Source organism: Nematostella vectensis, chromosome 4 (genome assembly GCF_932526225.1).
Source record: "Nematostella vectensis chromosome 4, jaNemVect1.1, whole genome shotgun sequence".
Taxonomy (NCBI): domain Eukaryota; kingdom Metazoa; phylum Cnidaria; class Anthozoa; order Actiniaria; family Edwardsiidae; genus Nematostella; species Nematostella vectensis.
The window spans coordinates 8234961-8260686 of record NC_064037.1 but is presented as its reverse complement, the minus strand read 5'-3'; the positions used below and the strand labels follow the sequence as shown (position 1 = coordinate 8260686).

General features: G+C 39.7%; 3 protein-coding genes and 1 long non-coding RNA gene across 4 annotated transcripts; 2 read left to right on the top strand and 2 right to left on the bottom strand.

The window, feature by feature from the left end:
- The first annotated feature begins 87 nt into the window (after positions 1–87).
- LOC125561772 lies at positions 88–11321 on the top strand. Its single transcript, XR_007307485.1, has 2 exons — positions 88–252; positions 10289–11321. It is a non-coding gene; the product is annotated as an uncharacterized LOC125561772 (long non-coding RNA).
- Positions 2410–16830, bottom strand: LOC5519755 (protein FAM91A1). The gene is made up of 22 exons (XM_032364447.2): positions 16469–16830; positions 16279–16363; positions 14668–14738; positions 14088–14226; positions 13763–13830; positions 13170–13286; positions 11997–12087; positions 11561–11623; positions 10890–10996; positions 10699–10737; positions 10310–10431; positions 9667–9803; positions 9454–9539; positions 8549–8762; positions 7976–8048; positions 7601–7799; positions 6928–7041; positions 6692–6755; positions 5698–6218; positions 4987–5018; positions 4408–4477; positions 2410–4197 (listed from the first exon to the last, which is right to left on the bottom strand). The coding sequence occupies exons 1-22, from the start codon at positions 16553–16555 to the stop codon at positions 4051–4053; spliced, it is 2646 nt and encodes an 881-aa protein (XP_032220338.2). The 5' UTR covers positions 16556–16830; the 3' UTR covers positions 2410–4050.
- Positions 16831–17035: 205 nt separating this feature from the next.
- LOC5519665 (transmembrane protein 14C) lies at positions 17036–19648 on the top strand. The gene is made up of 4 exons (XM_048726128.1): positions 17036–17183; positions 17600–17701; positions 18568–18655; positions 19202–19648. The coding sequence occupies exons 1-4, from the start codon at positions 17075–17077 to the stop codon at positions 19242–19244; spliced, it is 342 nt and encodes a 113-aa protein (XP_048582085.1). The 5' UTR covers positions 17036–17074; the 3' UTR covers positions 19245–19648.
- On the bottom strand, positions 19020–24260 carry LOC5519754 (trichohyalin). Its single transcript, XM_032364448.2, has 5 exons — positions 23316–24260; positions 22279–22581; positions 21888–22177; positions 20892–21131; positions 19020–20353 (listed from the first exon to the last, which is right to left on the bottom strand). The coding sequence occupies exons 1-5, from the start codon at positions 24217–24219 to the stop codon at positions 19979–19981; spliced, it is 2112 nt and encodes a 703-aa protein (XP_032220339.2). The 5' UTR covers positions 24220–24260; the 3' UTR covers positions 19020–19978.
- Between the last annotated feature and the right edge of the window lie 1466 nt (positions 24261–25726).

Sequence of the window (25726 nt, the reverse complement as noted above, 5' to 3'; positions counted from 1 at the left end):
GCAGTTCCATCACATGACTCTCACACTATAAATCTCGTTTCCGGTAAACATCACCCCTAAAAAATCTATATTCATTTGACAACCAAACGCGTATTTCACCACGAAATCCATGTTCACACGGGCGAATATTTACCGACAGCCGGTTTGGCCGAGAAGATGGAATGACAAAAGCACACTGAGTAATGCACTCGAACAACCCTTTTACTACCGTTGCAAAATATTATGAGATGTGGCTTTGGTTGAAAGCAATATGTGAGTTTTGAAATTCCTTATGTACTGTAGTAGTGCGTACACCATTGCATGATTTCTCTCTATCCCTCTTTATGATAGGTCTTTCATTCACCGTACACAAACAAACATTTTCCTACGGGAAAGCAGAGGCATGTCTAATCTGTGGATACTTTCTTTTATGGCTTGTTATGTATAAATGATTTATTCACGCCTGGTTCTTCAGGCGTTCATTTGACCCCAATTGCTGACTCAACAAAGCTGTCGAAAGCTCGAAAGCTGTATTTCCCGCGAAGTCGTATATAAAAATCTTAATGCTACGGTTTTAGTTAATTCAAATTTCTGAATAGTAACAAAAAATTACGCTAAAATGTTTAATATGTTTTTAAAACTGAAAGCCAATCCTTCCACATTCCTTTTGTTTGTCCATTACTGCAATTCCTTGGGGTTCATTTCGGGGACTCCTGGGGATCGTTTCGGGTCCCGGGATCAGTTGGGGAACTTTTGGGGATCGTTTCGGGTCCTGGGATCATTTCGGGTCCTGTACAAAACTTTTGACCTTCCATCACACTCTTAACATTTTGCGGTTCCGACACATGACTCCGACACTATAAATCTCATTTCCGGTAAACATCACCCCTAAAAATAAATATTCATCTGACAACCAAACATGTATTTCACCACGAAATCCTTGTTCACACGAGCGAATATTTACCGACACATTTTAGGCAGCCGGTTTGGCCGAGAAGATGGAATGACAAAAGCACACTGAGTAATACACTCAAACAACCCTTCTACTACCGATGCAAAATATTAAGAGGATGTGAAAGCAATATTATGTGAGTTTTGAATTTCCTTATGTAGTCGTGCGTACACCCCGGCATGATCTCATGATATGATAGGTGTTTCATTCACCGAAAACAAACATGCCAAAAAATAACTTTAAAACATTTTGCTTCCTAGGTAAAGCAGCATGTCCCATCTGTAAAGACTTTCTTTTATGGCTTGTTATGTAAAAATGATTTATCCACGCCGGGCTCCTCAAATTACTATCACAGGAATTGTTAGTTGACCCCAATTTCTGACTCAACCACTGTATTTCCCCCGCAGTCGTATATAAAAATCTTAATACTATAGTTTTAGTTAATGTAAATTTCCTTTTAATAATACAAACAAAGCTAAATTTTTGATATGTTTTTAAAACTGAAAGCCAATCCTTACACATTCCTTTAGTTGTCCATTACTGTGGGACTCTTGGGGATCGTTTCGGCTCCCGGGATCAGTTGGGGTACTTTTGGGGATCGTTTCGGGTCCTGGGATCGTTTCGGGTCCTGGAATGGTTTCGGGTCCTGGGATCGTTTCGGGTCCTGGGATCATTTCGGGTCCTGGGATCGTTTCGGGTCCTGGGATCATTTCGGGTCCTGGGATCATTTCGGGTCCTGGGATCGTTTCGGGTCCTGGGATCGTTTCGGGTCCTGGGATCATTTCGGGTCCTGGGATCGTTTCGGGTCCTGGGATCATTTCGGGTCCTGGGATCATTTCGGGTCCTGGGATCGTTTCGGGTCCTGGGATCGTTTCGGGTCCTGGGATCATTTCGGGTCCTGGGATCATTTCGGGTCCTGTACAGATAAGCTGTCCCCGACGCCTGGCGAAACAAAGGACGGGGAGAATAGTCCTACACATTCGAATGACAGATTCTTAATTTTTTTTATTTCAAAGACATTTCAGGAATTTAAGGAAAAAAATGCCCAAGTAAACGTTGGGATGTGCAGCTATCAAAGCTCGATAAAAACTTCTATTTCAAGTATTTTTACTGGATTTTGTCGTTATATTTATGAGGTGAGAGTGCGAATCACACAAATTGTTGTTATTATATTTCATAAGTGCATGACACGACTGATTTTCGTTTCGTTTTTTTTAGGGGGGGGTGGTAGGGTCCCCATAGAACCTTATTATTTCTTAGAAAATTCGTCTAGATGCGCACAAAGATTTGCTTAAAACCCAATCAGAAAAATCAAAGCATGATATACGGAAACAATCGATAATAATAAAAAAAGCCCATTGCACAGCCCAGCCAAGTTTAACACGGGGATAATTTTTAAAGTACCTTCCAGCCCTGAAGTTTCCGCCCTGGAAAATTTGCCGAAAGAAAGTGTTTATATGAATAACACGGAGGCTTTAAACAATGAAAGAGCACTTTAATACCACCATCCGATCGGAATTTACAATTCCATTCGTGGAAGAGGGATATCTCTAGAATCATATAATCATTTTCTGATCGTATGGCAAATGATAACAGGCTTTTTATAGATAACGTCCCATGCCCAGTTTGCATATGAGGTCCATATAACCTTCAACTAACTGCCTCACAGATTGAATCAAACAGCCCGTCTGTCGGGGCCAGTGTACATTGTCCCAAACTAAGACGTGATAGGTCGTTCAAAATTCCCTGGAGGCACACCCACCCATCTCTATTAAGTATCGATATCAAAGGACAGCGACTTTACGGAATAGGTAAGAGTTGGGAAATGTAAATACTCTCACTGTTTCGGTGAGAGTATGGTACTATTGTTTTAACGTTCATAAATACTATAACTACCATTTTCATTCTACTTGCCGCGGAAGTGGGTAGCTCGCAAATCAGTTAGTTATCAGGAATCACAAAGGAATGAAAGCTGTAATCCCTCTTCCACTCTCCACACAAAAGGAGACCAGCTAAACTACTGATGCGAGCCTGCTAAACTAAAACATTTTACTTTGTAATTAGCATCCCTGATTATCCTAGAGACGCGTTCTCGTTCAGTGACTATCTCCGACACTACGGTTGTGCATACAGAAGGTCTCTTCTATCTAGGACGTGAAAATGCTTAAGCGCTGATCGCACCCAATTCAACCGCCTTTAATATCTACAGTGAATTTCTTGAAATCTTTATCTACTTCATAAAGATGTCCGCGCATGAACCCCTTGCATGCGCAGTCAGGGAGTAAATGCACCACATCGACATGACGGAAAAACATGACATGACGCTTCAAATAAGCCCATTTCACATCGAATAAGGCGGAAAATTTATCAGAGTACTTAGTAACTTATAGCAAACAAAATATCAAGTGCGACTTTTTTTAAATTGATGCGACTTTTTGTAAAGTGTCATTGAAATTTGAGCGTTTCGTCCCTGAACTGATACACCGGGCAATTATGATCAAGGAAAAATTATCTTAAAAAGCCAAAATCTGGTTATGTGCACTTCAGCCTCACGTTATTTGTGTTTAGAAAATCAGTCCGTAGAACAAGGAACCTATAGCCATTGTAAGTAATTGTGTCTTCTCTCTCTATCTGAAATTGCGCGTTTACCAGGTTTTTCCGCATGTCCTTCATAAAGATGTCCGCGCATGAGCCCCTTGCGTGCGCAGTCAGGGAGTAAGAGCATCTCCAATAAATATCCAGAAGGATTATCATCCGCCGTCCTTCATTGGACACTACGTTACGTGTAGGGAAAATAATCCGAATAAACATCGAGAAGAATAGGTGATCATCATTTACCGTTCCAGTCTTTTAGGACACCTTCATTGGACACTACGTTACGTGTAGGGAAAATAATCCGAATAAACATCGAGAAGAATAGGTGACCATCATCTACCGTCCCAGTCTTTTAGGACACCTTCATTGGACACTACGTTACGTGTAGGGAAAATAATCCGAATAAACATCGAGAAGAATAGGTGATCACCATCTACCGTCCCAGTCTTTTAGGACACCTTCATTGGACACTACGTTACGTGTAGGGAAAATAATCCGATTACATCGAGAAGAATAGGTGATCATCATCTACCGTCCCAGTCTTTTAGGACACCTTCATTGAATAATAGGTTACGCGTGGGGTAAGGTATAAATGTCTCTTCAGGAGTCGTGTTTAGGACCAAGGCTTGAGCCTTGGGGTCACTCAACGTGTCTTGGGTTTGTGAAGGGTCCTACAAAAAAAGGACAGAAAAAATTGTTGGATTACGGCTGGACAATTTGTAAGTACTAAATGTATTTTTCCGTCAGAATGGAAGGTTTTACGTTAGTTTTAATGAACGGTCACACAGTTTGTAAAGACTAAATATATTTTGTGTCAACGAGGAAGGTTTGGCGATAGTATTTGCCTATCGAAGAGTCTATTGGTGTCGGGGGAGGGGTACCTGGTGCTGCGCTATGAAGTCCAATACGGTGAGGGACAGCAAACGGCTTGACTTGACCAGGCTCTTGACGCTGAAACAAGGACATGGTTCGTGAGGGCGTGGTCTATAAGGGTGCAGGGATCATGGGATACACCTAAATGGTTTATCCAGAACGTGGTTAAAAGGGGCAGCGTCATGGTACTGCGCATGTCTGGAGTCAGTGTTTATTGTCGGCTTTTAATTGTCTACAAACAATTGAACTTTAAGCTGTCAATGCCTTGTTGAAATAACATGCAATATTTTATTGAAAACTATGTTTATTGACAGTTTGTGGTCATTTCCTTTAAATTTAAGTCTCCCGCATGTACCAAAGGCTCATAAGTTAATATTAGAATTTAACTTAAATTCATTGTGTCCGGGCCGGAGAACTATTGCAAAGCTCTTACCATGACACTGCCCCTTTAAGAGCTTTGAAGTCAGGGACTATAGAAATATAAGGACCGAGCGAGGCAAGGCCGCGCTTGGTGCAAAAAGGCGACATTTAAAAGGGGACTAGTGTATCTTTCTAGATAGTACTAGGACATCTTTCTGTCCGCTCACCTTTCTTCCATGCACAGTCCCTTGGAGGATATCTGAAAGCGGAGTTAAATTGTACACGGAATTAATTTTAGGCTGGTAGCCTAACCTTAAACCACCAGCTGTCGCACTTACAATTAAAACGCTATATTTGGTGAAAGGGCGATCACATAGGTCCCAACGTATGCCTGAGCCGGGTTAACGCTAACACGGGGATGAATGCCCTTTTTATCCGATCCAATGTCGAGATAGCCGTATTTATCCCTGGTCTACAATGAAATAAGTAAACCTGTCTCTAGCGTTCTTTTCGGGTTTGGGGACCCCCCAGCTACTCTAGGCTCACGGTCAACCGAAGGCATCCCGAGCATAACGCAATTAACATAACGCTTGCGGAAAAAGTTTTATTTTGAGGATCCCTATTTTGGCAGTGAAGTACTGTTCAATGTTTTTTTGTTTTTGTTATGAATACTGAATTTTGAAAGAAATAACGCCGCTATTTTCTTATAATCTTTTAAAACCTTTTTATGTGCGTGTGTGCTGGGGGGAGGTTGGTGTTATTTGTCACGTGGGTGTCACGTGTCCCCAAAGCCCCACCCCCTGTGGCGGCCCTGGGTTGAGTTTCGCGGGGATTAAAGCGGATTTAGTTCACTACCGAAGTTAATATCACAATAGCATAGAGCTTTAGAGCTTACGAAACCACGGATCACGCAAGTTGGGTCAGCGGGCACAACTCACCTTATTGCAAACTTCCTCACTCAAATCCCCATCAAAGAGAGGCACGCCAAAACACAAATCCAGCGGCAGCCAGTCTTTGGACGCGCATGCGCTTGTAGTACACCCGACGCCATTTACAATCACCATATCGTCAGAGGATCGATAGTCCATTCCCACACTCGCAAAACCACTGAGCGGAGTCTCCTCGAAACTGCTTTCAGTCTCCGAGTCAGTATTGGTTGGTTCCGAAGGCGAGATTGTCCTTGCAGTGATATCGTCCATTGTTGAATTTCCTAAGTTGTTAATAGCGTGTGGCGTCGTGCCGGTAATCGAATCGCTATTGATTGGTTCCGAAGGCGATATTGATCTCGGTGTTGTCTCGACCGGTGGTGGTGACTTGGCCGGGGTGAACGCTCGTCGGGGCTTCGTATCGATCTTAGTATTCAGCAAGGAGACATACCCGCACGTGTGCTCCAAGTCCAGGTTCTTTGCTAGTTCTCGTATGGCTGGATGTGCGGAGAGGTTGTCCATGGAGAATTCACCTGTTGACACAGAGTTAGAACACTCGGTTGTCAGTGGTGGTAATAAGTGGTAGAACTCCCCCCCTCCCCTCCCCCAGATTAAGACAACACAGAGGTCAATGGCGAAAGCAGAGGAAGGTGGTTTCTTCGTTAAAGATATTAAGGGCTGTCAATCATTACTCAGTCCAGGCTGTACATTTCTATGTTAGTGTTTTACGTGTAAGTCCACGACCAGCGCTATGCCTACTAAAGGCAGTGCCTTATTATGTTAGTGTGACACTGTGTAAGTCCACCATCAACACTGAACCCAGTACAGGCTGTGCATTATAATGTTAGTGTTGTACTGTGTAAGTCCACCATCAGCACTGAACCCAGTAAAGGCAGTGCCTTATTATGTTAGTGCTGTACTGTGTAAGTCCACCATCAACCCAGTAGAGGTTAGAATTACATTGTGTAAGTAGCAAGGATCTTTCCCCATTTGCAAGATGGTTTACCTTCTGTTTTATCGAGTGGGAATGAGATGTTGATGACTTTCCCCTCTGAGTGTACACCATGCGCCTACAAAAAAGACAAAAGGTTATTATCAGGGCGAAATACAAGACAGACAGACAGGTAGCTAGAACGACAAACAGAATTGCAACAACAAAGGGCTAATACCCAAAACAGCAGTAAAACAGCTTTGTTTTCAGAAAGGCATCTGTCATAACACTTCAACAGAGGTACATCATACCTGGACTAGTACAGCCGAGTGTGAGAGAGCGTCATTGAGGGCAAGCAGGACGTTGGACACGGGTACAATACCAGGGTCATGTCCCCATGTGGTGATCAACAACCGCTCATAGTCCTGCCAACAACAGCAAACCCTTTGAATATTTTAAATTTCATATAACCACCCTGTTACCTAAGGTGTTCGTCAGACTTGCAAGACAATCCACATACGCTGTCTACCCTGTAACCTAATCCGTTTGTCGGACTTGTAGGACAATATCATAACCATGTCTACCTGTTACTTAAGGTGTTAGTGGGACTTGTAGGGCAATGTAACATATTTTGGTTTTGCTTCGAGTTTTTTTAAATTCTATGACTACCCTATTTTCTAAACAGTCGGACTGTAGGCAATGTGCACAGGTTTTACTTTGAGTATTTCAAATTCTATGACTACCCCGTTATCTAAGCTGTTGGTTGGAGTTGCCAGACAATGTACATATCATGGTTTTGTGTATTATGAGTATATTAAATTCTATGACTCTACGAAAACAATACAGCCATCCTTTAACCATTTTGTACATGGATTAAATTTAATAAAATTGCATTCGCTGCTAGAATTGCCATTCGTTTGAATAAGGTTGTAAAGCCTTCAAAACAGCGTCACGCAAGTTGGACTTTGAATCTGAAAGACAAACCTCAAAGATGGCTGGTAGCCATCGCAGCCGTGTTCCCTTGACGAGTAGAAGTGAGGGTGGCCCCATACCCACCAGCTGGTACAGGAACAGCTTGAACCAGACAGAGTTCACTTCTGGGATAGCTGGACCCAGGTGAGGTGGAACGCAACTTGTGACAGGACGTATCTCATGACTTAAAGGCGCCATAGACACCAGCAAACTGGAGACGACATAATTGACATTATTTAGTAACACTAGCAATGGTACAAGAGTTTACAGTGCAGCTCACCCTGTATTCACCCTCTGTACTCAACTAGAAGCATACTTAGCAAGCAAACCGGTCTTTCCTTTTTTTTCTTAAAAAAAGTCTGTCTCCCTCTCTCTCACCTAGCTCACCTGTAGTTCTTTTGAAGCACTCGACTGCATGCAGCAGCATCAAGTCCATTCAGGCTCTCACACCGCAGCAAGTCTATGGAAAACAATGAGCAACACCTATGAGGGAACGCATGATTTAGGACTTTTTTTCTGAGTTTCATGGCTCCTCCCTCCATACAATTAAACAACTTTGATCCTAAGCTGTATTCCATAACTGCCTGAGACTTCTATGACACTTTAACTCAACAATATTGTATCCCTCCTAATCTAGCAAATCAGTGCAAGGGGTTGATTAGCTTTTCCAAAATGTATTCATTCACCTATTTATCTATTACACATGACCAAGAGCCTGATGAAATAAATTGGTTATCACTAGACCAGAGCTGTAGCAGGCCACATAAGATTGAGGGGGGGGGGGGGAACAATACAGAGGATATTGGGGGGAACAGCCACGCCCCTACTGGACATTTCCTTATAATTTTTGAAAATATTGGGGGGCACATGCCCCCCAGTGCCCCACCCCCTGCTACGGCCCTGACTAGAACATTGATAAAGTATGTTTCTGTCTTTTATCCTGTACGGGGTAATACTCACCAAGGCCGATGGGCAAGGTGCTGTCGGTACCAAGAGTCCTGTTGTATCTTAGGAAGAGTATGGTGTTACGTAGAGTGACTGCATGGTCGAAATACCTCTGGGCCTCACCCTCTGCTGTGGTGTCAACCTTCTCAAGCTCAGACAGGAAGCTATCCATGGACTCGTCTGTCAGCTTACCCACCTCAAACATGGTGACGGCATGGTTTTTGAGACCCTGTCATTTGGAATGGGGCTGCATGAGTAATTGTATGACTAGATTTTCATGATAACCATAATCATCACCATCATTATTATAGAGGCTAACATCAATGTTAACACCACTACACAATCATCATTATGGTCATACCATACAGGGGTTTCATTAAGTTTCAGAAAATGCTGTGGGGTGGAAGTTATTTTATTTTATTTTATTAAGTTCAAATTAAGTTGAAATAAAACTTAAATCAAATTAAAGTAGCCGGCGCTCGGTTGAAAATAGTTGGCGGTTATGCTGGACACTGGGGCCTAATGACACCCCTGTCATAATCATCATCACCAACAACATCATCTTCACTAAAAACAACTCTTGGTCAAATTTAGAGTAAAAAATATGTTAGGAATGCTTTCCGTTTTTGTGAATATAAATGCTTTTGTTCTCTCTCACCCCTATTGGAAGAAAAATATTTGTTTTGATGTTTTCCTTTGTTTTTCTGTTTGATTATAAGCATTTAACAAACATTATTAGGCAGCATCATAATTGAAATGGTATGTGAGGATGTGTTTGTTGCCACAGTACTATTGCCTTTGGTTTGGCTACAGTATAAGTTGAAGCACTCGGATAAAAAACTAATAAAACCACCAAATAAAATTAATCATTCTTGAATCAGTCATATACAAAAGTACCAAATACTGTGTCAAAAACTTACAGGTGATAGATTTCCCATCATAAGAAAAGCTGTGAGAGTTGAATCAAATAGAAAGGCAATCCGCTTACCAGGTGGGCCAACATCTGCTAGAGAAATAAAAACAATTGAGTAATATAACATACTACACAAATGACTTGCACCTATTTCCATCATCTAAACACCCCTTTCCCAGATACATCAGCTTCTAGAAGGTTGTTGCCTCATGATAGTCACCTGGTGTTGGGGTAGAAAGGGGTGTGTCAACATCACTCAAATCACTCCCTGTTTGTGGCGCATCTCCTGAAAGAATGGTGCTTGGCTTGTCTTGAAGATGATTAAAGTCTAAAAGGAGGTTATCACGGCTTCCATATCTAGCGATAAAACAGTAAACACATTGAGGTCGTTTTTCTTAGAGGAGGTTATTGAAGAAAAATCTAGTTGCAAATGCGACAATTTGGTCAATTTATATGCATTCTGATACGTCTATTTAAAACAGTTTATCTGCGCAAATGCCAAGTTGGAAATGGTGCTATGAGTACAAAAAATTTAAAATACTGTAATAAAGATTAAGATAAAGTAAACTTATCACATTTTCTATCCATACTGTATTTAGCATTCAGTAGAAATAATGATACCCATGGTACCTTTCAATATTCAGAAATGCACTTCAATGACAATACAGACTTTTAGATGCGTTAGCAACAGCTAGGATGGCGTGACCAAGAATAATACTTTAGGGCTTGGTGATAAATTCCAAATTAGTTTAAATAAAAAAATCTAGGACTCTATACAGATAAACATCAACTGATTTTAACATTAATGTACCTAATGTTTTCTTTTTGGAATATTATTGTAGGTGCAGTGCCAGTTTACCTACTTTCTACTGAGGGCAAGGTTGCTGGAGATTTTCTCAGACCAAGAGGCATGCAATGATGTCTCGTCTATCTCAAGACTCTTTTTCCTTGCAAACCCAAGACGGCAGTACACAGAGACTGCATTCTAAGAAAAAAAACATTAGTCATTATTTTTATTATTAGCATCGTCTTATCTCAATGCTCTCATTTCTTACAAATTCAAATCCCAAGAAACACAAGTCGAGAAACAGACAACTGCTTGAACTGCTACTCCTGCTATCCATGTGCCAGCCTTATCTCTCGCACCCAGCATTACACACCAATTATTTAGTTTATCCCACTGTCTATTCGTAATGGTAATGTTGGATAAAAACATATTTTCTCAGGTCTAAATCATCATTTGCTATGGTACCTTAACAAGCTGAAGGTCAATTTGCAGCACATTTGCAAGCTAGGATAGAGAAAACATTTCTTAGAAAAATAAAATACAAAGGATTAAATAAATAAATAATAAAAGAAAAGAAAAGAAAGGCTCTCGGGCTCTCAAGAAGTCAGAATATATTAAGCTTATGCATTCACAGTTTTCAAAAAGTAAAAACTTACTTCAGCAATGTTTGTGTGCTCATCAATTGACACAAATATCTTGTACAGTAAAGTCTCAAAATAGTCTCCCAGTACCCTGTTCATTACAAAGTTCTCCAAAGGGGGTACTGAAAAATTAACACAAAAGAACAGCATTATTATGGTGCAGGGAGAAGCAATGATTAATTACTTTTACTGCTACTTTTTGCACATACTTAAATTTGCGTTTTTTTTTTTGCAATTTCAAAAGTTTATAAACTGAAATCTCCTAAAAAATAATAATGGGTGAGCTTTGATCTTGTCAAATTCAATGGACATAGAAAAATCATTTATTTAATCTGCTTGTGAGGACAAGTACAGTAATATGATAATTGATAATTGCTCAGAGAAAAGAACACTTTTACATTATTGTAAGACTGACTTTTAAGGAAATTCAGGTGTTGCTATAAGGGATATCATGTGTTGGTTTTGTTTCAATATATTGGTCCTAATCAGTTGTTGGATAACATCAGTTTTTTGTAAAAACAAAAAAAAAGTCACTTGAACTTCAATTCTGCAAAATTAAAAAATAACCCTGCAAAAAACATTTTCCTCCCCAATTGTGAAATCAAAGACTAAGGAAAGGTGCAGAGAAAAGGTAAAAAAACTCAAGATCAAAGTCCCTGCTACATGAAGCCTGTGGGCCCACTTACCAATGATATAATCTTCATCTTTAATGGGTACAATCAAGTAGACTAGTCCCTTGTTATATAATCCTATAACAAGTATGGATGTCAGGAATTATTACATTTTTGATACTATTGAAGACACCTGCTGTATTTCCAGTGTGTGTGTGTGTGTGTGTGTGTGTGTGTGTGTGTGGGGGGGGGGTTCTCTCCATACAAGTTGATGCAGGTAATTGTCCTTCTGTATCTTTAGGCATATAAAATTCGACCCACTGCTATTCTTTAAAGTGGTCTGAAGATTTTGCTATCCTTTAAGATTATTAAGCTATAGATGGCCTGAAACACCTGAAACTTATTTTACAGTAACTTACAAGTGAAATGTTAATTAGGTTAATTATTAGTTTGTTTGTACTATTAATGGATACCCAGCTCAGTTCTTAAATGACACTAATACTGCTAGTACCTTGTACAACCTTCAGGTCCATGACTCCTGCCATTTTTGGGCCGCTATCGATAATGGAATCTATCGCTTGATGCTCAGCAGCTGAACACATCTAGAGCAAAGACATGTTGGGGTTATAAAATACGTAGCATGAGGGAAAAACACTACGGACATGCCCTAAATACTAGTTTAACATACACATACTGTAATAAAAAAACACCTAGAACAAAGACATGTTGGGGTGATAAATAACATGAGAGAAAAACACTACAGACATGCCCTTAATGCCACCTAGACATACATACACATACATAGTAATAAAAAAAAAAACATCTAGAACAAAAACATGTTGGGGTGATAAATAACATGAGAGTAAGACATTCTGGGCCTGCCCTTATTGCCAGCCAGACATTAACACACTGTAGTAAAAAAAATCTAGAGCAAAAATGTTTGGGTGACAATATAACATATCGGAAGAAAACTAGGGGCTTGGCCATTAACGCGAATGAGACATTGTATCTATCTTTCTTAGCATTGTTCAGTACACACTAGGTACCAGGCAAAACAGACAAGTATTAAGTATTTGGTCCAAGCACCTCTGGCATTCTGAAGATATTTTACATACAATTAAAGCATTCTCTGTTAGCCAATCTAGTATTCTATATTAGTGATCTGAAAATACCTTTAAAGCATCCTACAGTAAGTGACATAGCCAATCTGTATGTCTAGCTTGGCATATTATAGTAGTATGACAGTACTCTTATATCATCCTCCGAGACAATATCTACGTCTAGCATTCTTAGTATAGTACAGTATGTACCCTTAAATCATCCTCCGTGACAAGCCAATCTGTATGTCTAGCATTCTATAGTATAGTACATACTCTTATATCATCCTCCGTGACAAGCCAATCTGTACGTCTAGCATTCTATAGTATAGTACATACCCTTAAACGTCGTCTGTGACAAGCCAATGTGTACATCTAGCATTCTATAGTACATACATACCCTTATATCATCCCCTGTGACAAGCCAATCTGTAAGTCTAGCATTCTATAGTATAGTACATACCCTTAAACGTCGTCTGTGACAAGCCAATGTGTACATCTAGCATTCTATAGTACATACATACCCTTATATCATCCCCTGTGACAAGTCAATCTGTACGTCTAGCATTCTAAAGTATAGTACATACCCTTATATCATCCTCTGTGACGTAGCCAATCTGTACATCCCACCAGGGCTCCAGCACCTTCAGGCTGACTGGCTTACTTGGCAAGAGTTCTTTGACAGGTTTACGGCGAAAAAATTTCTACACAGAAAAACCACATAAAAGGAGTTGCTAAATAACACATTAATCCATGTGTACTGGTAAAAATATTTTAGTAAAAGTTTCTCCCTTGCCATAGAACCTACAAACAAAACACATTTTTTATGTCTGTTTATGTCGGTTGGGCGACAATGTTTTTAGTTTGTTTCTAAAACAAATTTCCTGGCATCATTTGATACTTTAGAAATAGAATCTGCTGCTTTTAGTATTTGCAAAGGGGCTCAATGTGTGAATACATTGTTCAAACAAGTGGGATCAACAGATCTTATGTAAAATGCTAACAGTACTGTGTGTAAACTTTGATGGGACCACAGCACTAATAACACAATATATACACAATTTTACGCTTTACAAATTTTTCTACACCTTAGAAAAAAGGTGTAATATATAACACAATGAAATAAAGGATGGTATGAAAAGCAATGCAGATGTAAAGAGGTTTCATTAAGAAAACACACCTTAGAAGATCGACATTGATTCATGAGATCTATGTACTGGTTCCTGCCAATCCCCAACAAGCGCAAACCTGGAAATAATATTTAATTGGTTTATCTGATGGTGTTCAATATCATAGTACAGAGTATCAAGTACATTCATGTTTTCACGAGAAACTTGCACAAAAATATTACAAAAATAATACATCTTTGCCCAATCCTCAATGATAAAATTGACATAAAATCATACAATTCAATGAGAAGTCATCACATTAATAAAACATCAGTCACATTTAACGTCTTACACATTTAAGTGCACAGAAGGGTATAGTAAGTTTAGTTAACTTACAGTCAGCTGCTGTGAAGTTTGGTAAAGAATCATAACTCCGTTCACTGGACATAATGTCTTGCATAATGCTGCAGTAGTAGGAGAAAGGCGTGACCCGGAGACCCTTAACAATGACATCCGACAGATGGTAGGGGTACAGCTGATGGTCAAATGCAGAATTGAGCATTAATTACCCAATAAGTTTTTCTTAATTTTAGAAGTAGCTTATAAATTTGGAAGTCTGACAAACAAGCCGCCTAAGAATTGAGACTTTTTAAATATGCCATACCCCCCCAAGAAATTTCAATCGCACAAAACTACTCTCTTGCTCCAATAAGTTTCTTGAAACTACTGCCTGCAGCCACCTTCCAAAGAAACTACTCAAGACAATAACGAAATGTGGATAATGCTTTATTGAACTACACCCATTTTGAAATATAGGATATATACTACTATTTAGTAGATACTACTATGGTGAGAGCCTTGGACCCGAAAACCCTTCCCCTTTCATTTGTTGGTTTTTCCACAATAGATAATGATCAGAATCACCACCATAGCAAGGCAAGCTAGTAGAAAATGAAGATTTCTCTGTATTGCTTACCATGAGGTGTTGTCTACTGTACTGTAGAAGATCCTCGTAATATTTCTTCTCATCTTTCCTGACATGCCTCACTAAGTTGAATGATGGAAAACAGTTAATGCACATTGCATTGCTGTGTTGTATACTCTATAGTTAGATCGTCAAAGATACAGTACTACAGTATTATCATTGAAAAAAGCATTCACCTCTGGCTGTAAAAATTTAGAACAATACCTACTTATAATACACAATTGTAACTGAGACACACTTCTGTTGTTGTTTTTCAGATCTCCAAACCCAAAATCTAAGTTTGAGTATAGAAATGAAAATAAAAATAAACCAAATGAAACATCATTTTCAACAAATGAAAAACCTCAGTTTTCTACAACATGTAACTGTTACATTCCTTTATCAAAATACAGATTCTTAAAAACAAAACAATGACTAAGAAAATGAGCACTGATGAATAAATACACCCCCTTCTACTAGATTCACTTACAGGCCCAATTCATATCGTGCTTCTTCTGTGCCGAATTTGATTGTTTGCATTATAGACACAAATAGTTCAACATTTGAATCCATTATGTTTGGGGCACTGTCAAGCCTTCTTTAGACTTCGGAAGCAATGTCCTGTATCAATCTCTGTGAGGGGGCAAGTACACCAAAAGTGCTGTAGTTGAGTCCTAACAATTCTCGCTGCTTTAATGCCCTTCCAATAGCTGAATCCAAATTTCTGTTAAGACCAATGTTTATTGCCATTAGCTAGCATTTTAATTTCAAGGTTAATCATTTTTTAATTAAAAAAAAAAACAGTGAACCGAAATTTGGAATTCCAGCGATCCTACGACCTGGACATAAAGCCATAAGAGAAAAAAAACATGTTCATGTCTATGTTGTTATGTTGGGCTAAACATAGTGCAATAAACATCAAATATGTACTTCAGCCTTGCCTCGGATTCTTCTATAAGAGCTACAGCAACTTCTTCAAGGCTGAAAATTTATCCTTCTTTATTTCATCACAGAATAATCAAAGAAATAAGAAATTTCTTCGAGGGTATTGAGTCAAAACAAACATTATGACTAGCGGGATGAATATTCTTGTTGTGCTTACTACCTGGTACTCTCGTATAATGGACATCTCTGATTGGCTGTTTTGAAAAATAGTATGATGGTTTCCTGGTTTTGTGAATTACTGTGAAAGTGTCGCAGTCATGCTGCACAGCAAAAGCATGACACCAACTCAGATGTTGAGATTTTGATGTGCCAGATCAAATACCATTATTTTTTATTTTGTGCAACAGAAACTCCACATCAAGTCAACTTAACCTATTGAATCAACATTGAACCCAACGTATTGGTTATTGATACAAATAAACAATTAGATTCGGCACGGCAGGGGCGCGACGCGACGTATGAATCGGGCCTTCCCTAGACTAGAAGGATAGTGTATTTCAAGTGAGTTTCTCTTAATGTTTCCAGGTTCATAAACTTCTTACTCATGCATTATGCACTATTGATTATATTTATTATATATTTGTTTCCATCCTTTATTTATCAGACACCTTATGAAAGAATCAATCTTTGCCCTTCTGTAACTTTGTGATAAGAAAAGACAACAATCAATGTACTCACCGATATTACCACGATATCTCAGCTGATTCCTCACGCTGTAGTCAAACACGCACTTTTCCCATTCTCTCTGGCTATTTCCTAGTGTCTAGAATGATAAACACGCACGTGGCGTTGGGTTGGGTTTCACACTAAACACTAGAAAACACCCCCAAAATGAGTAAGCACTTCATTTCACATCCCCTAAACCTACTTGTTTAACAGACGCTGGAATACGACTCCATGGGTAGTTATGGCGAATGTGGAATTCGACATCCGCATTCAAAGATGGCCTAGCCATTTACATTCCCGGTACACGGATAAAGGAGCGAATTGTTCACTTTTCAAGCTTCGTTTCTCTTCTTGTACGCGAGTGAAGCTGCGACATCTTGCTTTTCGCTACACTCATAGGCATGACCGCAGTATCAAGGTAACGAGGGCTCAGTATTTGACAAAAGTATAAGTAAATTATTTGACTTTTAAGGGTTATTTTATCTGTCTATAGAAAACAATGATGTTATTTTCTCTCTCCCTTCAGTTTAGGATAAAAATGTAAAAGAAAATCTTGATGATGATCCATACAGTCGAGTTCAACACAAAAGTTTCAAATTCACATTTTAGAAAGATTCCTGGAAAAATCGAAAATCACTTTTTACCGATATTCAATTGCATCCGCGGGGTATAAGTAAAAGAGCGATAAAAAATTTCACTTCTAATTACTTAACAATATCTGGGTTACCTGTGTTGCACGCGGTTGAAGAGCACGATCCTCTCGGTCTAGTGCCAGCCCCCTTTTTCTCCCCCACGGTCAACCTTCGAAATGCCCACCGAACACAGCAAAGTCCTGGCAATGACTTCACCGGACTACCTCTCGTATGGATTTGCGGCGATTGTTGCCCTTGGCGGGGTAATTGGATATGCCAAGGCTGGTTAGTAATAAGAAAATATCAGTATTACGCCAAATCTGGGCAAATCTCAGTCTTGCCTATTGCATAACTCCTTGTTCTTCCAAGGCAACCTGGGGTTATAATGCATGCCATCGTGTTGAGGTAGAAGAGCTTCTTTGCCACATCTCTTAGAAATAGAAGCGGGGAAAAATGTACCTTTTTTGGTTTCGTCTTTTTCACGTAGTAATTGTTTCAACGTGATGGTTGGGCTCCATCATAATATACTGCTGTTTTGAGACTAAAAAGTTTTAATTACTATCACATGATTTACTTTGACAGATGGCAAACTAATTAAGCAAGGGGGGCATATTCATATAAAAACAGATTTACTTAAAATATGGAGAGCACAAGATGTTGTGCTTGGCTTAACAGTAGAATTAACTCTTATATTTTCCCAGGGAGCACTGTTTCTCTTGCGATGGGTTTGGGATTTGGAGGTATTGCAGCTTTTGGAGCTTCCCAGACCTCAAAGAATCCAAAAAATGTTTATGTTTTGTTAGGTAAGTTTTGAAATACCGTTGATGGATTTGCCAGACATTATATTAATACAGATCAACACAGACTTTTTCCAGCCCATTCAAAAACCCATTTAAAGGGCCGTCCACACTAACACGCAAGCTGGATCCAGCGAATCCGGATACTTTTGAAAACGACATTAAAAGTGAATAAAAATAAATCCTTATACTTTGGTCCGTAGTGTGGAGGGTCAAATCTGTATCAAAATAAAAACAATGGCGTCAAATCGCAGGCGCACTGCTTTGAGCATGCGCATATCCTAAAAATGACGTTACCCTGTACCTTTCAGCATTTTCAAACGTTTGAATCCCCGTGTTAGTGTGGACAGCTGGATCCAGGCGAACACGATGCAAAAGCGATAGTGTGGACGTGAATCAAGTGATGCGTTTTCGGCAGAACGAATCCGGATACGTTTGGGTGCGTGTTAGTGTGCACGACCCCTACTGTATCTTCCTTGACTCTTCTCCAAGTTCCCACTGAATGTAAGGGGGTGTTTCTTGTATCTTTACGTGTCTAAAATAAAAATCAATCTTCCTGGTCAGTGAGCTTGTACAATTTTTTAAATCAAACAAAGGAGCAAGGAAAGAGTGACAATTTTCGTCCACCAAATTCACAGAGAGCTGAAATTTGTTGTGTGCGAAAGAGTGTGTTGAGGAGTCAGAGGAGAGGGTACCAGCAAGTTGTGAGGCGATAAGGATGAACAACTCCTGTAATGCAACTATAATGCTCATTTGTTGTTGTTATTTTGAGACTCATATTCTTCTGTACCTCTTTATTCAGTGTCATCTATGATTCTCGCCGGTGTTGTTGTTATTTTGAGACTCATATTCTTCTGTACCTCTTTATTCAGTGTCATCTATGATTCTCGCCGGTGTGATGGGATCTAGGGCTATAAAGGCAGGCAAGTTTATGCCTGCAGGCCTGGTCGCATCTGTCAGGTAGGTGTACTTACCTTATAGTTAATAACAGTCCCTCATAGATAGCAAAGTCATCAGTATTAGTTGGGTTACTTTGCCCATCACAAAAAATGGGGGAGAGAGAAAGGAAGCCTAGGTGGCACAGTGTCGCTCTGTAGTGCCTGTGCCTCTCACCACTGGGTTGAGTTAATTGGTCTTGCCTTTTCTCCAAGGGTTTTTCTCCAGGTTCTCCTTCCTCCACAAAAATGAATAATTTTGATCTAACCTGTCATCCGTGGTCAGACAGGAGTTGTATGGCGGCTGCCTAAAGCCCTTTTCCCATGCCTTCAACTCCAACAAATCTGAATCTGCCTCTCTTAATTCAGAATCTAGTTGGGATGAGGGCGATTATCTACGATTTATTTTATTATTTCTAAGGGAGTGCAACAGACTATCATATGCATCTAACAATCAGGCTACACCACCACACTCTGACTGCATTGTTCCTTGATCTAATTGTGAAGTTGAACTATGCTCTGCCATCCAAATAGTTTGAAAAGTGTACTCATGTTTACTTGATGTTCACAGTGCTGCTGAGGCTTTGCGGATGGGATACAGACTGATAAACTGAAACTAGTTGAAAAACCCTGAATCACGCTTGGCTCATGGAATTGGCTCAAGATTCATGCATTGAAATGACTGGATTCTATGTGATGAAATAATGTGATTTAAAGAATACATCCCGTTCATTAAACCTTTAAAAAAGCATAAAACCATTCATAGGGCTATGCTGAGAGATTGAAAGGTGTCCATTTTTCTTAATAGCGACCATATAACACAGTCATAGCCAAGATGTATGGGGAAGGGTTTGTTTACCAATTTAGTGTAGCAGATCATTTACTTCTTTACTTGTTTAGCATTTCTTAATTTTCTCAAATGTGTTGTTTGTTTGCTAGTTTGTCACTTTAAAATTTCAGACTGTATGTACAATATCTTTTAAAATTAAGATGAAAAATAAATATATGTACATAACTAGATGTCTTGAGTGTCATGTAACATGCTCGAAGATCCAGCATACTTTGAGGGCGCTATGGGAGTGCCCGCCTTCATTGAATTCACTGAATTTGTTTTGCTTTCACATGCATTTAGCAAAAATAAAAGTTTTTCAATGCAAATGCTTTGGAACAAATAAAGTAATTTTTGTTCAAGTTTTCATTTAAAAGGATCCCCTCCCCCCCTAGTACAAAGCTCTAAAGAAAAACAATTTTATTCTGTAACTACTGCACTGTTTCAAGTCAGGTATTGAAATTCAGCTAATAAATTGACTAGTACTTATAGCTGCAGCAGTTTTGGCTGGAGACTTCATCATTTACTGTAGTCTTGAAGACTACTTGACCTCTTTGCCACACCAGGTCTGGCTGGAGACTTGCTCAGAGAAGTCTTTGTTGGTTCTCGTCCTCTTGACAGGGTCCTGCTTCTTCCTTCTTGGTTCTTATCTCCATTATCGCGCGAGGATTTGCGTGTCCTACTGTCCTCTCGGGAAACCCTTGGCTGGTCATTGCCTGGAATTCTGGAAACTCTTTTGACAGGAGATGGTCTCCTTCCTGCTTCTTTAGCCTTTTTTCTCTCCTCTTGCTTCTTCCTCTCCTCTTCTTCTTCCTTCAGGCGAACCTTTTCTTCCTCTAACAGTCTTTCTTTTTGATCAGCAACAGCATGGACTTCTTCAATCATGTTAGTTGCCTGTGAGAAAACATATAAATGGTGAAGTTTTCCATTAAGATTTATGATGTATAGTTTTTCATAAATTAAAAGGCAAATAATAGTAGGTTTAGGCACAACCTTGCAATGGCTGAGGTTTTGAAACAAGGTGAAAATATAATGATTAAGAGGACAACCTCTATAACAGGCATTTTCTAAAGTCCAGAAGTAAAATAATTCAAAACTCTTTAAATTAATCCTTCTCAAAGGACATTTAAAGTGTTAATTGCATACTTCTGTTTTAATGGAAAACACAAAAAAGATGTCAAAATTATAAATATAGTGTGTCTATTGAAAGCATCTTCCAGAATGCAATTAATAATTTATAGCGGATGGCCTGTTCAATGACATGGATTCAAATAGATTTTTTTTGTTGGTAAAGGTTTCCGTTGGTCCGATATAGTAAGGAATCGACTGGAAGTATTGTAAATTGGCACAGCACTGAACATTGTTTGTAACATGGAAGTTCTACTGTACCCTACCTACAGATGGCTGAGGGTTTCAGAATACACTAACTCACCCATGCATAAAATGTGGCGGCACCAGCACTTATGTCCCTGATGATCTCGAGGTCCAGTTCGTTCAGATAACTGCTGTCTGCATAGTCTGCCTGCTCCATCTCTACCTTTAGAGGATCTAGAGTGGTCACCTGGCGCTTCAAACCCTCCTTGCCTGTCTTGCCTAGCAATGCCTGCATATGCTTCCATTCAAGCAATGGCTTCTCCTTGTACCCAAGTAACAAGTATACTGCTATCATAACCTGCAAGAAATAATCAACATTAGAAACTAATACAGTAAGACATAATGTGTGTTATACAAAAGTTGGTATAACTAGAAAGACTACAGACAACTGTAGAAAACCTACATGGTCTGCATAGGCATGGTGCAGAGAAGCTATAACTGAACACAAGGTTAAAAAGGTATGTTGCACACCTATGTAAAACAGTTACCAGCATTAGCCCTTTTGCTCTTTGTGTTTGTCCTTGTGTTGATTCATAGCTTGATATAGGGAAGTATCCTTTTTACAGTGTAACCTTGTTAAAAAGAACACTGTTTATCTTATATACTAACAACTACAGTAAGCCTTTTTACAGTAGTACCCTGTTAATAAGGACACTGTTTATCCCATATAATACAGATAAACTACAGTTAGCCTTTTTACAGTAGCACCCTGTTAATAAGGACACTGTTTATCCCATATAATACAGATAAACTACAGTTAGCCTTTTTACAGTAGTATCCTGTTAATAAGGACACTGTTTATCTTATATATTACAGATAAACTACAGTTAGCCTTTTTACAGTAGTATCCTGTAAATAAGGACATTGTTTATCTTATATATTACAGATAAACTACAGTAAGCCTTTTTACAGTAGCACCCTGTTAATAACGACACTGTTTAATACTAAACACTACAGCAGCCTGTTCACAGTAGAACCATTTATCTTAATATACCAAAAACATCAGAATACCCCATTCCCTTGGCAACTGATTATAATTTGCAAATTAACACACCTTGTGAACAGCAGGCGGGGGATTGGAGTAACTCCTGATCTCCGAGATGACACTTTGCTTCAGCTCAAGAATCTCTGCCCGTATCCTCTCCAGCCTTCGCAGGCGATTTGCCATCTTCTCACCCTCTTTCAGCTCAGGACCCCAGTCAGCCTCCCAGCCACTCTTACGAATAAATGACATGGACTTCTCAATGTCTTGCAGGTTTCTGCGGTTGATTGCATCTTTGAGAGCCTTTCCTGCCTTAACATTCTTAAGGGTGTTTTCAGCCTCATCAATGTCTTTTTTTAAACCTGATAAACGGATTTTTAAACAGATAACAAAACAATGAAGATTGTTGAACTATGAATACCTCTAGTATGAAAAAAAAAAAACTTGATGACTGTTTTCTTACCAGGCATTTTTGCTGCCTTTCCATCTTTGATGGCAGGTTCTAGTTTTTCTGTTTTCCTGGACTTATTAGCTGCCTTGAGATTAGCTCTCAATCTTTTCTCCTTGTTGTTCATAGCCTCAGCAAGAGCTTTCTTCTGAGCCTCCTCAGCCGCCTTATGACTTGCTCCATCTGTCGCCTGCTTGGCTTCCTCTGCAGCCTTCCGAGCGGCCTCTGCAGCAGCAGCCTCAGCTTCAGCTGCCTCTTCTGCTAGATCCTCTGCCTCCATGGCTTCCTCACGCTCCCGCTGTAACCTCTCCGCCCTTTCTGTGGTTACAGAATTTTGCATTATTTATTACAAATTTTGAAAAACAGAATATGGAATACATTGATGCATCACATTAAAAGCATCCAGGATAACCATGAATCAAACAGAGTTAAGTCAGATATGTACACTAACCTTTAATACACAAATTCGATTTTCAACTCAGTCATTGCTTTTAATTTCTGGAGAGGGAGGGGGCCGGGGAAGTGTGGGGAAGTGTGGGGTTAACATGGGGGCTTAGAGCACTTTTGAACAAGAATCTGTCCCAAAGGGGTGGAAAATTACACCTTGGGGCTTAGGGACAAATGAATAACATCACAAATGTACTTTGCAAAAGTCATGTCAGTTTCTGGTTTTACTACTGTAGCTGCATGACAAAATGTGTGAAAACAAATATGAATGATAGCTAAACACCAGATGAAGATAATCAATTTTTTTTATATTTTTTGGGTAACTGTTATCTTCATTAGTACTAAATGTGCCTGCAGAAGTGTGCTGGCTTTGAAAGATTAAAAAAGCTTATTTCAGATGACTTGTTGTATTAAATGCCAGGTAGTTGCCTATAGTTAGCATCCCAAGGGGTAGGGATGCTGCAGTTTTGTCCCGAAGGGGTGGGGGATTTTCTCTGTCTTGTACAGGGTCAAAGTCTAATTCCCCACCCTTCCCTGGGACCATGGGGATGGGGGTTTCAATTGACTAGTGCATTACAGTATAACCCTAAAAATAGTATTTTTACCTTGCTCTTCTTTCTCTCTCTCAAGTTGTTGCTGACGAAGTAGTTCTTCTTTTTTCCATTTCTGGGCAGCTTCCTCTTCTTCTCTTTTCTTTCTTTCCTCCTCTTCTCTTTTCTTTTCTACTTCTTCCTTTCTTTTTCGCTCTTCCTCCATCAAATAAGCCTCCTCTTCTTCTAGTTTTTTGCGCTCTTCATCAAGGCGCTGATTTTTCAACCTTTCTTCATCCTCTTGCTGCCGCTTTATTTTTTCCAACTCATCCGCCTTTCGCCTTGCCTCTTCCTCCTCTGCTTTTCTTTTCTCTGCTTCCCTACGTCGTCTTTCGGCCTCTTGTTCAAACCTCGCCTTCGCTTCTGCTTTCTTGCGCGCTTCCTCTGCTAGCCTTTCCTCTTCTCTTTGAAGCTTTAAAAGCTCCTCTTTCTGTCTATCCTCGTCCTCCTTTTCCTCTTCTAACCAATCTAGCGTTGGAATATCACAAAGTGGGACCTCGATCTCAGCAAAGCTGACCCCGGTCCCAGGGGCAGCGCGACTACGCAGGAATTTTGCGAATCTTTTAGGCGAGAAGAAATCATCGTGAACGGCTTGAAATAAAAACCTTGCACTACGTTCGCTTATAGTCCCTTTCTGTTCTCTATCTATCATAGCAAACTCCCAGCTCAAATCTCTCGCGAGAAAATACCTTCGATCCACCTCGTTTAACACATCAAAAAGTTCATCTTTGTCGCAAGTTTCTGTTGCACACACTTCGCGAATCGAAGCTTTTACTTGGGCTAAACTAACTCCGCCGTCCCTAAACTCTGCATGCAGCTGCTGCAGTTGCTCTGCCGTAAGTTCGCCGAGGAAATTTGTGTCGTATTTGTCAAATACCCGCGAGAAGGCCTCTGATTTGGTCATAAAGTCAAACGCCATATTGTTTATTGGGAATCAATTTTGCATTGGGAATCAATTTCCCACGGACGTAGATTGTGGTCGAGTCCGCGGCCTTGCAGCGGTCATTCCCAACCTCTCAATCGGAAACTTCCGAATAAACATCTTCGGAATCGAGCATCATAAAAGAAGATTGCGGCCATACGACAAAAGAGTTACGTCTCTCTCTTATGTGCCCATACGAGTAAGAGAGACAATTCCTGCCTTTGTTGTATGCTGAATGAAATTTTACAACCATTTTCATTTAAATTTTCTGATAATGTATCTGATCTTATATAACTTTGAACCATGACAGCTCGCTGGTGCTTTTACTTTTTTTTCTTTGTTCTATTTCACTAAAGTTATTAGCGTAAGCTTAATTGAGTACTTATTTTACTTACTTTAATGGGTACATCTTAGCATATGAAGTTTTATTCACAATGCAACATGTCTTTGGTGCCTGCTTTTCTTTTTCTATATCAATTAATTTTGAGGGTTTACATGGATATATATACTCCAGGGGCGTAGCCAGGGGGGTGGCCCAGCGGGGCCCTTCTGTTAAAAATCCTGGCTACGCCGCTTTACTCGTCATCATAAGTAACTCATTATAAGTACTTTAAAATTTTCAATGAAAACTCACAGAAGAGTCTACAGAAATTACATCATGAATTGGCATTTTTTTCAGATAGGTATTATATGATACCTGCGCAACCCCTCCACTTCCCCTTCAGCTAATTCTGAATACACACCTGCTAAACGTTTACGGTTATGATTACCAGAGATAAAACGCAAAACAACGAACCCGCGCGTTCCTAAGTCGTGATTAGGAAACTAATTGGCTGACTCACTCGTCCGTTCTTGCTCATTTAATTTTTTAATCTGCCTGACGACATATAAATTAATAAACACTAACTAAATTGAGTAGACTAAGACTAGATATTTATATAGTCTGTCACCACACACAAAAGTCGCCATCTTGGATTTCTCCGACAATCTCGCACTTTCCGGAGATGGTGATCGGAAAATTCCGGCTGTGAGGTTGGGTATGACCGCTGGGAGTCCGCGGACTCGACCACAATCTACGTCCGTGGGAAATTGCTTCCCGTTGTTTATTGCTGTTCACTTGGAGGCGAACGTATGACGTCATTTAGCTACCACAGGGTAACCATGAGTCCGCGTGAAGCAAAGAAAACGAGCGAACATAGAAAGCTCTGCGCTGCGCAGAAGGTTCTTTCCCTTGGACCCTCATCTCTTTTCTTAAAAAAACGGAAACTAAAAACTAGGATTGCGCCAGTTTGCCGTATAATCAAACCAAATTCAAAAACCCTGCTAGCTGGCTCTCATTTGGGTTTATTTAGAAATGTTTAGTTTTTTCCAACTGATGAAACAGAAGTTGAGCTTGGTAGGATTGTGGGTACAGAAATTTACATTTATTACATAAATGTAATAACACGTCGCCCATAAATGTTATAACTTATAATTTCGACTCATAGAAACAACATTAGACCGA